Source organism: Lepisosteus platostomus, chromosome 28 (assembly GCF_059453375.1).
Source record: "Lepisosteus platostomus isolate fLepPlt1 chromosome 28, fLepPlt1.hap1, whole genome shotgun sequence".
Taxonomy (NCBI): Eukaryota; Metazoa; Chordata; class Actinopteri; order Semionotiformes; family Lepisosteidae; genus Lepisosteus; species Lepisosteus platostomus.
Window position 1 is genome coordinate 3,771,941 of NC_142638.1, and position 17,368 is coordinate 3,789,308.

At 43.3% G+C, this 17,368-nt stretch overlaps 1 protein-coding gene and 1 long non-coding RNA gene across 2 annotated transcripts; one reads left to right on the plus strand and one right to left on the minus strand.

The window, feature by feature from the left end:
- Nucleotides 1-3,052: 3,052 nt before the first annotated feature.
- Nucleotides 3,053-6,168, minus strand: arl4d (ARF like GTPase 4D). Its single transcript, XM_088623029.1, has 2 exons — nucleotides 5,968-6,168; nucleotides 3,053-4,431 (listed from the first exon to the last, which is right to left on the minus strand). The coding sequence occupies exon 2, from the start codon at nucleotides 4,268-4,270 to the stop codon at nucleotides 3,668-3,670; it is 603 nt and encodes a 200-aa protein (XP_088479155.1). The 5' UTR covers nucleotides 4,271-4,431; nucleotides 5,968-6,168; the 3' UTR covers nucleotides 3,053-3,667.
- A 62-nt stretch (nucleotides 6,169-6,230) lies between these two features.
- LOC148638587 (uncharacterized) lies at nucleotides 6,231-17,322 on the plus strand. Its single transcript, XR_015930993.1, has 6 exons — nucleotides 6,231-6,296; nucleotides 10,731-10,815; nucleotides 11,672-11,710; nucleotides 13,630-13,705; nucleotides 15,878-15,963; nucleotides 17,133-17,322. It is a non-coding gene; the product is annotated as an uncharacterized LOC148638587 (long non-coding RNA).
- The last annotated feature ends 46 nt before the right edge of the window (nucleotides 17,323-17,368 follow it).

Genomic DNA, 17,368 nt, shown 5'->3' on the forward strand with positions numbered 1-17,368 from the left:
GCCTAAATTCTGCCAATGTGTATTTGCTGAGATTGCATTTTCGTAGTCCAGAGAGCAGCACAATGAAAGCCTTGCAGGCTGGGAAACACTGGAATGGATCTTCCTTGCACCATGGTAAACATGTAATTTATAGGCCTCCCTGAAGCTTGAGAGGTTCCTGTTCTGTGACCCTCTAGATAACAAGTGGCCAGAGGGGGTAAACTGTGAAAAACACAAAACTGTGGAACATCCTGCTCTTCTAGGATACCTTCAAATGTTAACAAGTCTCTCCTTAACCCCACAATTTGATAACTAATTTTCAAAACTTACTCTGTGTGTTAGTAATTCACAGTCTTGACTATGTCCCAACTATGAATGAAATACAGTCCATCTGTTCGTTTCATCAAGAACAAAAAGCCTTTTTTTGATTTGTGGGTCTTTAACACATTTATGGATTTTAAACAGGGCAACTGATGGCCTCAGTTTTTGTTATTTGTTATTTTTAAATATGTAGCACCTGTATTCTTCACACAAAGTAGACCAAAAGTCATCCCTTTGTCTTATTGTAAACTTTCTATGTCTTTACAGCAATGAGTAACTACGGAACTCCCTTCCCAACATAGGCCCATAGGAGGATCTAAAAAAGAACTTTAAAAAATGGATTTCAAAAGAACGTAGCTAGAAAACCTTCTGCTATTTTTATCATGTGACACTTTTCATTTCATGAGATGATGGGGTTACAGTGCACAGTAAAATAAAACGGTTGTTTAAAATCTATATGCCAAAACAACAACATGCACTTGGATCAAATGGTGAATCACCTCTCAGTCATTCTGAATGCTGTCAGTGTAATAGGTAAGCACAATTTCTTTACCCTGGATACAGCCCTAATGACATATAGCAAAATAAACTGAGCACTAAAGAAATATTGATTATCTTGGCAGGCATATTAAGTATCAGTTTGTATCAGATTACTATAGGTCCCTTGACAATACCAACTATGACAAGTGATGTAAACAGTGCCTGAAGTAATTATTTTCTCCGGTTTTCTACATATATTTTAAATAACAGGTTATAGAGATAAAGGGATGTGCACTTAGGTGCCAAACTCTGATACAATGTTGTACACTGCTGTAACAACAGTTAAGGCTTGTCTGTGCTTTCCAGTTGGGTTCATCTCTGGAAGCCACCGATCAGAGAAATGCCTGAGTAGTATCGAGCAGTGAAACCTTTATTCCTTATGTCAACACAGCATTGAGCGTATGGGTAACAGATTCATTTAATCAACGTACTGAAACGTCAAACCACACATTGAACTTAACATTTAATATTATTTCTGGCTAGACTGAATAGTTTTAACCTGATATCTCCGTTTATAACAACATAATTTAAAAAAAAATGAAAAAGTGTTTTTGAACAAAATATATACATCATGAATACCTCTAGGTCAAATACAGACATGTATTAACCAATCAATTGGGCAAATAGACATTGGTCTGGTATGAATGGTGATATGCTGAAATCAGAATCGGAATGGATATATTTGGTTTCTAGTATGTTCCCTTTTCCCAAAGCTCACGATGTGTAAAATGTAAGAGTACAGTATTACTTCTAGTTATCACGTGTCTTATAAATTTACACCTTTACTCAGGACTCTTCAGTTTTAAAGCATCCCAAGATCCTTCATACTTGATGAATGTGGGCCTTGTTAGGGATTTGGAAATTTCCCCAACTGTTTTTTGTTTAGCTTGTGGAAATCCCGGCACAGTCAACATCTTTTTGAGGAGTGTCCCCTGATTGTTCAAAAGCGAGGATCAAACATGCAGCTGTTTATATGTACAGTCATCCAGTCGCAGTAATTGGTACGTATGAACCTAGCCAGAGTTTGTCTAACTCCGAATGTCTCCTGCTAATTATCGTTTTCGATAAAACCACTTCAAACGTCCCAGGCCACACAAAATCCTTTGCCATAGCGCACACATTCACAAACACACATACTGCTGTTGGCTCAGGTTATGCCTTTGCCCCATGCTAATGAGACAGTTCCCTCAATGAAATCTCACCAGCTGTCCTCCTGACTTCTCCCATCTTGCAGAAGTCTGTTGTAACCCACTAGCTGTACATGCAACATTGAAGACTTCACAGATAAACACTTGTTCCTCTTCATCCTGGGCCTCAAAGAATCAAGAAGCAAATGACAGAAAAGGTCCTAATATTTCTAAATGTTTTTCCCTTCTTGTACAGGTAAGGAAAGAGGAGACTCACTCTATTTTAGATTTGTGTAAAGCAGGGCGGATATAATACTCATTCGTCCTTGTAGAGAATAGCTTTGTATGCCTTTCCTACATGCAGTTTATTTTCATCCTATGTGGATTGCCTATATTTTTTTCATTTCTTCTGTTGTAGTGTTTTATACTCATTTTCTAAATTGAATGTATCTCTTTATTAATCTTCCCCCTTCTTCAGGTTTATAAATCCTTGTAAGTGAGCCATTTACAAGAGATTATTCTTGACCAAAACAACAGACTGAACTTCTAAGTGATGAATGTGGACAGAAGTATACACACAACTCAATCAGTGCATCTAATGCAATAATCAGCTGAAGAAAGTCACCTTTGACGTGTGGTCATGATAGAAAGGTTTTAAGGACAAAAGCAGGGTAGGATGACTTTTTAAACCATTAAAAGTCAACATTTAAAGAAAAAACAACTACTGGGTACAAAATATAAATTACTCCCATAATGAAAAAGGATACATCATTCCTTGCAGCACCAAGACTTGCTTAATGGGTAGCCTGCATTACATGTTCATGAAATGTATCATGATCCATCTCCAGTCTTGTAAGTTAATGCTAGATATTCAGAATAATAATAATAATAATAATAATATGCTGAACTCTTCTGAGGGATTGTTTTACTACTGGAAAAATGACATGCATGCATAACATTAATGACACAGAGGGTGTGTGCATCATGTAAGAAATGTTAGAGGGGAGACAGCTGCACTCTTGTGGGAAGGCATTGTACAAAACTGTTTTATGCATGAAAGCAAAAAAAAAAACATCCGACAGCTGTTCTCATGTCAAAGTTCTCAATAATTTATTTACTCATAAGCATTACAAAAACATATGTACAGAGTGTAAAAACAGTCCATTATCACAACTACCACTTGAGCTCTGCAAATTGAGCAGGATTTCATTTCAGACACGTTGTCCACAACTACCAGAACAAAACAATTTTACTGTATTTCAGTGTTGACTGACATGGCCACTCCAGCCTCTATTGAAGAAAGGCTAGCACTGGCAAAACAGCCATCAGTCTTCTCAGAACGCATAGAACTGGCTTTTTTGTGAATGTGCAATTCAGTGTCTAACCGAGCTATGAACCTTAATACGCCCGTCTGGAGAAAAAAAAAATATATGTCATACCGTATCAATGCCTGGGCTACATTCAGGATGCTACAGCCTAGGACAGCAATCTTATTTTCCTTGAATACAAAGGACTGCCTTACAGCAATGACTAGCTATGGAAGTTCAATACTGGGTCGCATAAAGGACAAATTTTTTAGCTTTTGATTCCCGGGCCATCAAAAAATTGTTCCTTTAATTCGACTGGTGCAAATCCCTTCCATGTAAATGAACCTCAAAGACAGGTTCGCAAAGAGGTCCGTGCTCCCTTACGGATGTGCTTCATCTCCTCTTTTTGCTGTGCCTGAGCATCTTTTTCCTCTTCAGGATCATGTCGTAGAGTCTCTCCAGCCCGGGCTGGAGTCCCTGGCCGTCCAAGGCGCTGCAGCCTTGCACGTGGTGCAGAGTGGAGGCGCTCAGCTCGTGGAGGGCGAGCACCTTCTCCACCTCCGTCACGGACAGAGCCGCGGGCACGTCCTGCTTGTTGGCTAGGATTAACACGGGGACCCCCTGGTTTTCGGAGGTGCGGGTGATTTTGTGCAGTTCCACCTTCGCCTCCTCCATGCGCTCGGCCTCGGTCGAGTCCACCACAAAGACCATCCCGTCCGTCCTGCGGGTGTAGGACTTCCAAAGAGGCCGCAGTTTCTCCTGGCCGCCCACATCCCAAACCTGGAAAGTGATGGACCGCGAGTTGCCCACGGCCACTTTGACTTTTTCCGTGTTAAACCCTTTGGTGGGAATCGTCTCGACAAACTCCCTCAGTTTGAGCCTGTACAGCAGCGACGTTTTGCCTGCGGAGTCGAGTCCGATGACGACCACATGCAACGACTGGAAGTTGGGCAAAAACGGCGTGTTGGGAGCGATTTCCGTGAGCTGGTTCCCCATCGCAGCTTGAACTCAAACGCACGTATTCCCGCTGAAGTGCGTTAGCAATCGGGTGCCAACTTCTTCTGATAGCGCTGTTTAAAGGTGCATGGCCTTCACACCTCCTTCAAACGACTGGGGGGGATTCTGGAAACCAGGCGTCTGGAACCGCTGCAGAGACCCTATCAAAACCAAAACGAAACATCAGGTTAAGAGGATTTATGATCTACAGATATAAAACGAGCGAACCCTTCCGACTAAGGTGGGCGTCAGCCGGCGTAAAGAGAGCAACGCTTTCACAGATGAAGCATGTAATTAAAAGCCCAGATACAAATTAAACAGCGTGTAATTATCAGCACTAGAAGACCGTAATTCAAACACGAAACACTGGTTTGGCGTTACAGTCGCTACTACTACATCACGCTGATTTGAGCAAAACCGTCGATGGGGTTTCTTCCATTTTAACTATTGTATTGGTCTTAAGAACACTAAGGGCGTCTATCGAGGCAGAAATTCTGAAATCTTCGTTTGCAAGATTTATCTCCCCTGCACACGAACTCCTGTGTACTGTAAACTGGCGGACAGGCGGCAGTGAGCATTAACTCGTCTGCCTCAGGAAACAGGGTGTTGGGGTTCACAGATCCCCCCCTGCAAAAACACCTCATTCCCACCTCCCCGCCCCGGGCTTCCAGATCAATAAAAACTTGTTGAGCACCCCCGTCACCCTTTCAGCCTAGTACATAAACACCGTGAATAATTAAAAACGCCTTCAGCGCGATATTTACACACGGGTCTCACAAAACACACATATATGACACGGCACTATAGTCTCAATTGCACGTAGCTTGTAGCAGTTTGCGTCGTGGATAAACTCCACGGAATTCGATCGTCCTATCGACTACCTCAATATCCCGAGGTTATTTATCGAATTGCAGATTAAATTCGTTCAGGTCCCAAATTCTACCACACTTAGTGCGCAGGGAACGAAGATAGAACAGGCACGGGCTACAGTATAATCCACAAAATATAATTTCATGATAGGTGGTATCTTAGGAAAAATACTTTCACCGGGTTATTTATTTATTTTATATATATATTATATAATATTTTATTTATTTAGTGCCTTTTTCACCACGTAGATGTTAACAGGTATAAATGTATTAATTTCAGAAGACTCGGCCGCCTGACGTTGTAGAGGGATCACCGTTCAGTGTATATACGGGTTTACCAATACTGCGGACGGGGTGCCTATCCAAGTTAAATCTATGAAATAGAATGCTTTTAATTCCCTTATGATTAATGCATTCAACATCTCGAACCCGCAATAAAATTGCTGTTATTCACTCTACGGTTTGTACACAGCAAGAACCACACTGTAGTTAGCTTTTATTCCGTAGCTAGAGAGCGTAAACAAACAGGAATGAGTTCTTGAGATAATTCAGCACGTATCCTGCACGCTATGCTGTAATATCTCCGAGAACATCTTAGCACAATGTGAACAAGGCACCACATTATGTACCTGTACTCGTTCACGGATATGATTATTTAAACGAAGATGGCTTCATTTTGAAATGATAAGTGTATCTCGCTGAATGTGTTTGAAACACACGGGTAACAATTTAAGAAGATGCTCACTGCGGTGTTGCCCGGTGGACTGATACGTATCGTTATATTTCAGTATTTGTATGAAGGCTGTGGAATTAGCTAAGTAATCTTACCTTTTATTTGCTTAGAATCTCCCAGTAAAACATAGCTTCACTACAGCGCCCGTAACAATCCTTAAACACGATGAAGGCTCGCCCAGCAATCCCAGATCCCAAGCAACTCCTCTCACAACAGCGTCTTCTCTCGGCTGTTTCTCCACTGGTGTCGAGTAATACACAGTTGGCGCAAGAGGTGGAACCCGCCCCTGCGTGACGTGACACAAACACGCTACCAAGAATCTCTCCTCTCGCCCCTCATTCCCTGTGGTTTCCTTAAAGGGGAATTGTCACGTTAAACAAACAGGCAGCCCTCGCACCTCCACGTCTGAAAGTCGCCACAGGGGGTACGCCTTTGTTTTCTTAACGATTGCTGTAGATGTAGACGTAAGAGCTGTACTTCAGATGTACTTAAGATGCCAGGGCTACCGCTTCTTGAGCACTTTTGTCTGTGGGCACACAAAAGCCTAAATCAATAATATCACACCCCGGGCCACTTCTTACAGTCTGGATCAGCTACCTTGTCGCGCATCGAACCGGCGTTCTCGCACATTCCGTGAATTCTTTAATCGCTATTTTCTAGCGGTTTGAACTATGGCTAGTGGCATCTTCACTCGACTGCACACTTTCACGGAGTTTTCCGTTCCCGATCAATTATTCTTTCAGAACATATTCAGGCGGCGCCCGCATGAAGTCTCTATTTTCAGACCCGAGAGGTGCCCAGTATTATGTCGGTCAGGACTAAAGGCTGAATCAGGAGATTGTTTTGAAGCAGAGGACGACGCTGTGTTATTTGTGCAGTCTTCCCACAGCAGTTGCGAATTATTGCCATTCACCGCCGCAGTGTTGTGCCGTGACACGGACCAAAACACGCAGATCTCGCTGGAATGTAAATCTTAACTGCTGGGAGTGGAGTGTGAGAAATTGTGCTCTGCAGGCTAAAAATTAATAATAATAATAATGGTTTATACTTATATAGTGCTTTTCTGGACACTCCACTCAAAGCGCTTTACAGGTAATGGGGACTCCCCTCCACCACCACCAATGTGCAGCTCCACCTGGATGATATTCAAACCAGGCGGAATTCTTGCACGCAGGCAGGGTTGTGTTTCGCTCTCTCGTCCCGGGAGATGCCATTCCTTTGCGGAAGAAGTGTGCGGATTAAGTTCTGTTGTGAACACATTTGGGGGGGGGGGTTGGGGTTCGGAGGTGCCAGGACGGTGTGAATTCGACACTACTCCGTGTGAGTCTGGTGTCCTGTCCTTTTCATCTCCGCCGTGTCGGGACACGGAGACAATAGGCTTATTGCAGTACAGGTCGCGTATAACTGCTCTAAACCCACCTTTAATCCTTTCCTCCTTCAAAACTCACAACAGAGTAACTTACAAACTGCCACAGGGGCTTCAGACTTCGTGTTTAAACTATGGCTGGGAAACTGCCGCCCCTGTGTTTTTAGTTCTGAATCCGCGTGTTCTTGTTTGCTGTTAGGTTATCCCATCCCTCACAATGGGAGATTTTTCCACATTCTTACTTAATGCATGCAACAATGTGCGTGTTTTTGGTGCCTTAGGGGTTCTGGTACCGAAATCATATCGAAATAACAGTGGAAAACGCCATGCTCTGACAATAATCCATATGAAACCGGGTTTGCGGTGGGGGGTATTTGATGTACGAGGTATATGAGACAGGTACAGACAAGCATGGCTGAAAAAATGGTTCTTAAATCAGATTAGGAACAGATTTTCATTGGAAAGAGGCAATGTTCCAGTGGAAGACAAACCAAAACACATGGGTACTAGACATAGCTATCCTGGCTGTGGCGCGTCACGCTTTCATCTCATTTCAGTTCAAAACAACAAAGGCAACAAACGTCGACAAACAGCTGAGCAGCAAACCCTACACGACAACTCTACAAAACAACCTCTTTTTATTTTGGAACCTAATTTTGTTAACGAATTTCCAAATGCTTCAAAAGGTGATTTTAAAACGGCGTTATTGCGCCCTCGCGCGTTTCTCTTGAGGTGAATTTGGCACACGTGAAGGAGCTGCTCTGTGCTTCCAGTAATTAACATTTATCTCGTTTTAAAATCAGCGGACACTAAGTATATTACCTCCTTCTGCTCAGACAGGGTGGGGTATAGAGACACACCCAGAGAAGATGAGGGGGTTTTGAGTGGGGGTGAAAAATCAACCTTTTGATTAATCTTTCTCTTCCTTCTCCTGTCCGAGGAATAATACGGAATTTACATCGAGCTGCTCATTAAACTCGACGCCACTCATTAATATTAATAAACGACAAGAAAGAGAAGTAGACATCGGAAGTATGCTGATTAACGCAGTTAATTCATTCAATAACTAGGTGTTAGCGAAAGGCGTGTAGTATTGCCGGGAGCTTTAATTTTGGTGTAGGCAGGCAAACGCGTTGCCCAGCCATACCACAAAAAATAAAAATCTTAAATAGCAAAAGCAGTAGTAGACATGAAAACAAAAAAAAAAACGTAATTTTAAAGTTCTTTAAAGCATTAATATTATGTCGTCCACGTTATTGATGCACTGTACATTAGCAATATCCAGGTTCGCGATCTGAAGACTGGTTAAAAAGGGCACGTTGGCGTTTCAAAGACCGACACAGAAATAGTAATACCGCAGTTAAATACCTCCCATTGCTTTTAAGCAGCCAAGACTCTGTTGATATACTGTTGGGTCTATTAGCCTAGACTTATCTTAAATTAAAAAAAATAATCGGGCAAGAGGATTAAACCTAAGAACAAGAGGCGCGTCTTTACGCAAGGGGTTGTGGAAGTCGTGACCAAGACCCAGCATGTCTAAGGTGGCTTCCTTCAAAATCTCTTGAGGTGCTTGGATCACCTAGTCATTGGCACGCCGTGGAGATATGTGCTGAATGTCTACCCCTTGTTTGTAAGCTTCCCCGTCTTTCTCTGTTATTTAAATCTAAAACAGGAATTGTTTTACAACAAAATACCACCGTCTATCCACCTGTTTACAGAAAGCCGCTTGTTTCTGGTAAGGAAAGGAAGCATAGGGCTTGGGCCGAAGAAACGTAAGAACACAAGAACGGTTAGAATAAGGAGGAAATTCAGCCCAATTAGCCCGTTGGGTAGTTAGCAGCTAATTGATCCGAGGATCAGCCGATTCGCGAGACTATGGCAAGGGTATCGGATTCGACAACATGGCTGGGGAAAGACGTGCCTCCTGGTTCTTGGTTTTCAATTTACTGGATAACCTTATCAGGACGCCAGTGGGTTTGCAGCACACAGAAAATCGGTAATGATACCCAAAATGTGAGGAAACGCTACCCCTACGCTACTAAAAGCAACAGGATAGAAATGGAAAATACTCTAATATTTATAAAGGCTCTTGCCCATTCTTGCACCGTGATGGTTTGTCGTAAATTTCAACAACAACCCTACAATTTCAGTACAAAAACAACTGTATTTATGCTGTTTGCATTTTATATTACATAAGCGGTTCGCTTGGGAAGTTCGCCAGTGTGCGTCGGCTGCAAAGTGGAGAGGAGAGGTTGATTTCCACGCTGAAAAAGTAGAAAGAAGTAACAACGTTTCGGCTCTTCGGCGTGGACGTAACCTGACTTGTTCTGTTCCATAAGAGACCCGTTACGCGGAGATGAGCTTAGTGTCGGCCCTCAGTGACCTCACTTACAGACGGGTTATTGATTTCTTTCAGCCACAATGCGCTTTGCCGAGTCCGGTTTGCGCGTCCAGTTGCTTGGCAACCGCGTAGCCCTGCAAGGGCGCATCTCTGGCTGTGCCGCTGTCCCCCGCAGAGCGCTAGTAATAAGAGCCGGCGCTGGAGGACAGCCTCACTCCCAAACACTGTCCTCGGCTTTCTCGTATCCAGGCTTGGTAGTAAGTTTTTATTCGTTTGTTAATTTTTTTATAATGACTACAAGCGGTTTTCTGATGCTTTAACAATAGCCAAGTTTAGAAAAAAGTGATAACTTAGAATTCGTGAACATACTGTCGTACACGTATATTTATAGTCCGTGAACAACAATCAGGATGTTTTCAGAAACTTATCCAAAGATGTAGAAATATCGGGGTGTGCTGTACTTATTATTACGTAGTATTAAATACGTCGCCCCCACAATCAAATACAAAATGCTGAATTCTGGTCCAGGGTGTTATTTCTGTTTAGTGATCACTGTCCCGTGCTTCATTTGGACGTGTTGTACTAATAAGGCTTAAGAAAATTCAAATCACATGCAACATTGAGGGCAACATGTTTCGTGAAATTGTTTGAAAGACCTTGAGGGTAAAAACACAGTGGCGGCGTATTTGACATGTATGGCCGTACAGCAGTGGCCAGAGACTGAGTGTGAGGAACTGACAGCAGGTAAAATCGTCTGTCCTCATAACGGAGTCCAGATCTGCGCTGGACTGGCAAATGAGAGCTGCAGTTGAGAAGCCCGACCCTGAGCTGAAACCCCTCCACGCGTCTGGGAAGCAGGAAGGGTTTGCTATTAGGAGCGTATTATATCAAGATAATGAGAATTCCAATACCATGGGCTGCAAAGCTGGCTGGGATCAATTCTGCAGCAGCAACTTCCAGCGCGCCGTGAGCGTTACCTTGATTGCGAGCATAAATCAGTGCTACATAATACCTGCATATGTCCCTCCTAACAAAGGCGCCCTTGTTGCGCCTTCCAGTCATTAATCTGGCGTGGTGGGTAGGTACAGGAGGGCTATCGGGTTCCCCTGCCTGCTGGAGGCTGGTTCCGTGATACGCACACTCCCTTACAGATGGTGGGATAAAATGTCAGCCATGCACTGGGAAGCCCGCCGCCGACAGGCCGTCCTGGATCGGAGGGGGGCCAGGATGAGACAGGTAGGCGAGTGAATTATTCATGACCGCGTAACTCGAGTGTAAAAAGCACTCCGGGGAATCGGCAGTGCCAGTCGCGTTCTCCTGATAACATTCTCAGCTTACAGCACCACCAATGCGCCCCCACCCTCCCACAGTGCTCAGCTGAGACCTGTTACCATATTGCTGCCATTGAGACAGCTTTGTCTGGATTTGCAGAATTCTGTCTCATTAATACGAACGTCTGCTCGAGCAAACGGCAAGAGGGCTGCTCCAACCTGGTAGAAAAGATGTCGCAATATCATATGTAAAAAAGACCCGATGTCTGCTGATATAGTGGGGTGTCTTATTCGTAGATAAATCACAATATATACACACTTGTCACGCTGTATTGGCCACGTTATACGTACTATCAACTCTGGATCCTTAATTAAACAAGGATTCATATGTAATCAAAATCATGTGGCTGGGTAAGCCTGGGATGATTTAAAGTGAAGGAAAAGATCGGCTTTCATGAAGGTTTGTTTTCCTTACAATCAGTATTGGTACTTGTTCGATTTTATGTTATTGCAAACCTTGAAGAACCATTGGACACAACTGGAATAATAATAGATTATGTCTAAATCATCAAGATGAACATTTTGTACTATTTAGTACTTTTAAAACAACTAATACGAGCTCCTTCTTAACCCTGGACTGGATAAAGTGTTCAAAAAAATGGAAGGATCGAAAACATGGAAGCATGTTGGCTTCTGTAACATCACTTCAGGGGTGTGCAAAGGGGTTTTACCTTGAAGACTTCAATTATTCTAGATCTATTGAGTGGGAGCTCAGCAGCGCATAACATCCGTCCATTTTCTAATCCCTTAATCCAATACAGGGTCTTTGGGGAAGTGGAGCCGATCCCAACAGGCAACAGGTGCAAGGCAGGATACACCCCGGACAGGAAGCCAGTGCGTGGCAGGGCACACAGACACAGACACACACACACCAGGGCTGATTTCCCCAGAAGCCTACTACCCTACCAGTACCTCCTTCAACTGTGGGAAGAAGCTGGAGCACCATTAGGAAATCCTACACAAACACTGGGGGAAGATACAAGCTCCTCACAGGCCACACCCCAGGTCCGGAATAGAACCCAGGGCCCCAGGAACGCAAACTGCTGCACCACGGTGCTGCCTACATCTGTAAACATGTTGATCCTGTCAGTTATAGAAAGACCAGCCTCACCCCCAAACCAGTGTCTGTGCATAACTATCGTCTCGCCCATCTCCAAAGACACCATTACAAGGAGACACACCTACAGGTTTTAAGCTATGGCTGGGCAGGTTGCAGAGCGAAGACACGTTATGTACTGTTTATATGGTTCCCACAGGCACCCCCACCTCCCTTTAGCAAGATGGGGTATTGAGAACGGCTGACAGAATCCAAACTCCCTCATTAGGCAAATTAAACTCATTTTTCAGGCTCTCTATGTTACTCGTTGCCTCCAAGCAAGCCAAATCTCTCCAGCAGCAGCAGGACTGTATAATCGGTCTTTATGAGGTAAACAATATCAGAGCTGTCTTTTTTTATAGCATGAATGTTATACACCACCGCACATAACACTTCATCTGCGGTTGAGTGGCTGCCAATGAAATAAAATTGTAGTCGCAACAAAATAATCTATCTGAATCACCACTGGTTCAGAGGGGCTTAGGCATTCTAAAGAAGAGATGCTGTTTACTTTGTTTTTTTTTTTTTGCACTTCAGAAGTAGCTGCATTTCCATTTAAAATTTAAAAGTATTATTTCAGGTAATCAGGCTGCAGCATCTGTACAGAACAGGCTGAAATATTAGCAATCCCCACTGAATAACAATAGTCCTCTTGAAGCTGTACAATGTGGTCCGTACAAAGGTTTTAGACTGTAATCTGGTATTTGCCACCCATTATGATCCTATTCTTTTTGCAGTGTTGCCTTCCAAAATCTCCCATACCCTATGTAGCCACCAAGACATTATGTTCATAAAGACTGTGGGTTCCTAATATTTTGGCCAGCAAGTGCGTGTAAATCGTTTTAAAGTGTATTTAAATTTAGTGTGGATAACACTGAAGCAATTTCTATTATGGAAACCTTTTGGTGTTTTTACATGTTTTTATTGATTTCACCATATAATAAGGATTGAATAATGAGTGTACTTTCCATGTTTGTATCAGACATGTCTATGTCTGGGTGATGAGACATTCAATGACGTTTACTAGTTGAGTGTTGCTTTCGGACTGCGGTAAAAGCTTAATCATTTCCAAAATCAAGGTAGTGTAAATTAAGGTAAAATTGAGGGGAAAAAAACGATGAATATCCAAAATACCCACACAAACCCATTCAGAATGAATTGCAGTCGTGTTCCTTGAGTTAAAACAAAAACCACTGTGTTGCAATTCAGAAGGGATTCTTAATAGCGACACTATAGGAGCCAAGGGATAACTTGCTACAGGTGTCTTACTCCTGCTGATAATGCCGAAGTGAAGCCAGAGATCAATAAGAGCTTTCTGGCTCACCATTTGAGAAAACTAGGTCATTTAACCCCTCACATTGAGTGGGGTCCTAGCTTTTGTAGCTGCTAAAGCTCCTCAGTCTGCACAGCGAGGAGGCAGCAGCAACTTTCAGAGATGTCTGGAGATTACAGGGAGATGCAGGGCCCTCGAAGAAGGACTTTTATTATTTTGAAGCCTGTCAGGGGAAATGAGGCAACACAGTACTCGGCAGAACCGAGGCTCCCCGCCACTGAATAATGCAAGAAATAGATCTCTCTCCTACTGCCTGCAAAGCAGACTGATCCTAATCCTCTCTCCTGCAGACTCAGAAGCTCTCCGTGGAGACGAAGGCAACGGAGGAGAGTGAGATGAGAAAGCCTGTGAAGTGTCAGGAGCCAGGTATGGATTTGGAGAGGAGCAATTACTCCAATGGCTGGGATTCATCTTTATCCTGCCACCCAACACACAGGCTTTCTGATTTCATCAACCGGCCTGGGAATACAGCTATGAAATGTTCATGTTTCCCCCATTGGCTCATGGAGCATCCTTCCCCTCAAGCCTAGAAAAGATCTGAAAATGGATATGGCAGAATCATCTGCTGCAGAAGGCGTGATACAATAGAAATGAAAATCTGACAACAGTGTAGTACTATTAAAGTGTACAAGGCACTAGCAGGCAGTTACACAACTCACAAGTTACACAACACTCTGGATGGAAAGATGGATGTGGTATATGGTGTATGAAACGGGACCTGTCATATTTAGTTGGTGTGTACCAATCTATGCAGAAGAAACAAAGACAATGTACTTTCTTACTGATCGGATGAGAAGCTGCAGCGGCCTTATCTATCTGGCGTATTAAAGAACTGTTTTGGATGAACTTCTCAAAACTGTAAAATATAGACAAATGAACTTAAAAAACTGTTTTTCTTTTCTCATATTGCCCCCAGATGGCTATTTCATTCTGCTCCAATACAGGACAGGTCTGTTCTAAAATTCTTCTGAAAGTCCTATGGCCTGGATAACTCCCTGAAGGACCTGGAGCACGGCAGAGTTGGACTGCGATGCACCAGCTCCCTGCAGTGTGTGGCAGTGGGGCTTGTAAATGGCTTATTCTCCCTGCCGTTCAGCTGGTGCACTTCACACTGTGTGCCAGTGGAAGAGGCTGGCTTGGGAGGTTATAGGGTGAGGAGAGACAGTGAGCTGGCCCTGGGGTGTCTTCAAGACTGTGCTTGGGACCCTGATAGGTGGGGGGCAGCTTTGGTGGGACTAAGAGAGATTATTTACGGGTGCCTGGGAGGAGCCCAGTGAGAGACAGAGCTGAGGATTTACAATGCTCTCTTTACGCGTATTTTTATGCTCTTTAATTTTGGTAAATAAAAGTGCTAACCTGCAGTATGACGTCCAGAAGGTGATTCAGGCAGCTGCACAATAAATATTACAGTATTTATTGTACAGCGGCAACAGTTCAGCTTTAACAATAGACCAATGTGTCCTAATTGGATAAAATGCAAAGGTGGATACAGCTTGTAGGTTTGAAATGATAAATCACCAGTAGCTGTAGACAGGATGTCTGATTTCATCTACTTTTGTTAGTAACCAAACTTAACATGTCGCGTATTTTACATAAAGCTAGCACGTTTGTGCCTGATATAGATAACAAAACGCTAAGTCAGCTGTTCAGATTCAGAAGAAGAAACTAAAAAGGCACTGAAGCCTTTCAAGTTAACCGTGCTGTCAAGAATCAGCAGATACCTACTTCAGAGCTGGCACAGGCAAAGTAGGCAGCACCCCAGCTGGGAGAGATGCTGCCCCACTTTGTTGGCTCAGTATCCATGAACAAAACATTAAATATTGATCACTGCACATACTGCATCTCCACACTCTACTGTGGAGAGGGCATACTGAAGCATTATCCCTCGAGCTGGCTCTGCAGGGCTCACTATCAAACTGGCAGGCATTTTGCACACTAAACAGCACTTAGACACAACCTTCATTGTTTCAGACCATGGGGTACTATCACCTCACTGTATGACAGGGAAAACCTACTGGTTTTAATCAGTCAGATAAAAACTTACTATAGAAGAAATACATGGATACAAATGACAGGTACATTTATTCTGAAAATATCAGATTTCGAATTCAAGGGTGTTGGTGTGGGTGTGGGGGTGGGGGTGGGGGTGGGTGTGTGTGTGTGTGTGTGTGACAGCTCTCCCTGGCTTGAGAAACCAATAGCATGGATGTGCTCTTTTGTGCCTTTCCTCGGTCAATTCAATCAGTCAGCAGTCAATCACTTCTTTTCATACAGCAGCTCATCACTCAAAGTGTTATTAAAAACATTCCAGTACTGGTGCCAGTGATGTGTGGGCATCCCGCTGTCATGTCACAGCTGTCATAAAAAGATGAAAATGTGGTCTCTCCTACAAAACGGCCTTTTGTTCTCAGCATTTTACCTGACAACTGCAGATCTCCTCTCTTCCAACTGCACACACCCCAGTGAATGAGTTCGAGGGCCTGCTTGCCCACTGCGGGAACTATGGCCTGTGTGTAGCAGACTTCTCCTTTCTTTCAGCTCAGAGCCTGAAACCTGCAGTTCACAGCAAATCGCAACCCTCCTGCGACGAGAAGTACAGCGCAAAAATAGAGAACAGATACACTGTGAGTACCAGCTCAGAAAAACCTTCTATCCATTTTCTAACCACTTTAACCAGTTCAGGGTTGGCAGGGAGCTGGAGTCTATCCCAGCAAGCAACATGCACAAGGGTACACCCTGGACAGGACGCCAGTCCATTGAAGGGCAGATAAGACACAAGCACATGGACACCAGTGCTAGCTTTTCCCAGAAGCCAATTAACCTACCAGCCTGGGTTTGGACTGTGCAAGAAAACCTGGTTGCACACTTGCAGTATGAATTCTATGCCTTTTCAAAATCTCTGACCACACCTATATATGAATAATTGCTTATATCAGATTCATCTACATGTCTTCTTGTTATTGATTCTTATAAAAAAGTAGTCATTTCATTTCAGAGTGGTGAGTAATGCACTTTTAGAATATAAATTTGATCTTATAAATTGTCATAGTGCAGTTCATCTGTTGTGCAAGTATACCACCTACCCCTCACTCTAAATAAAACTCTCCAGAGCAGTGGTCCTAGCCCTTGTTCCAGAGGAACATTGTTACAGAATTTGCTCCAGCCCAGTTCTTAATCACAGGCTGGGAGATTTCAATTTTTTTATTTGGGGTAAATTTGTAAACTTGCTTTTAATGCTGAGAAGGTCAAAGGGGATTAGTAATGGGTATCAACCCTAGACCGATTTCTGAATTTCAGCACTGCCTTTATGTAGTTGTGTTGCCTGAACTGTCAGAAACTAGTACTCTGCATAAGGAAATAAAATCACTCACTGTTTGGAGTCTGATATAGTATCATTCCCATCTGCATCTGTTCAATTGATCAATTTGCAAGAGCTGGTTAGTCAGAAATAAACTGAGAACAAGCTTCTTAAAGTTCTATATGCTGAAGGTATTAGAAAATGGATCCTTGGAGATAGATATTTTTGTCATTCAGGAGGGACTGAAGAAACAAGTTAAATAGAAGTATTAACAAGCAAGCAGATCAATGAAGTCATCAAGTCAGCACTGGAGATAAAGAGCTCAGCTGGAATTAAAACTACAGCAATAGACAGTGTTCCAGTGTTGGGAACCACTGCTGTAGACAACACTAGACGCAAATTGGAAACTAACCCTGCTATAGGGTCTTCATTGTAAGCAGCACAGACGCTGGGTCAGTGCAGTTTTCTCACATCATTCTCTCTCGTCTGTTTCAGTCCGTCCACTATTCCCAGCAGTGGTGAACGATAGGGACTCTTCCCTGTGCCCAGCAGAAGCCTCTTTCTGCACTTCCACAGAGGGGTGTTGTCTCCTTTCAAGTACAGAGCCAGACAACGGTGCCCAAGCTCCTCTTCAACACCACACCACTGCACCAGCAAAGGAATATTAACAGATTATCTAAAAGTTTCTGCCTGATGTCCTCTTTTTGTCTCCAGACCATGAGCTACCACAG

Bases quoted from the DNA above. Each gene is read 5' to 3' on its own strand.
- arl4d (XM_088623029.1), bottom strand. From the start codon at position 4,270: ATGGGGAACCAGCTCACGGAAATCGCTCCCAACACGCCGTTTTTGCCC.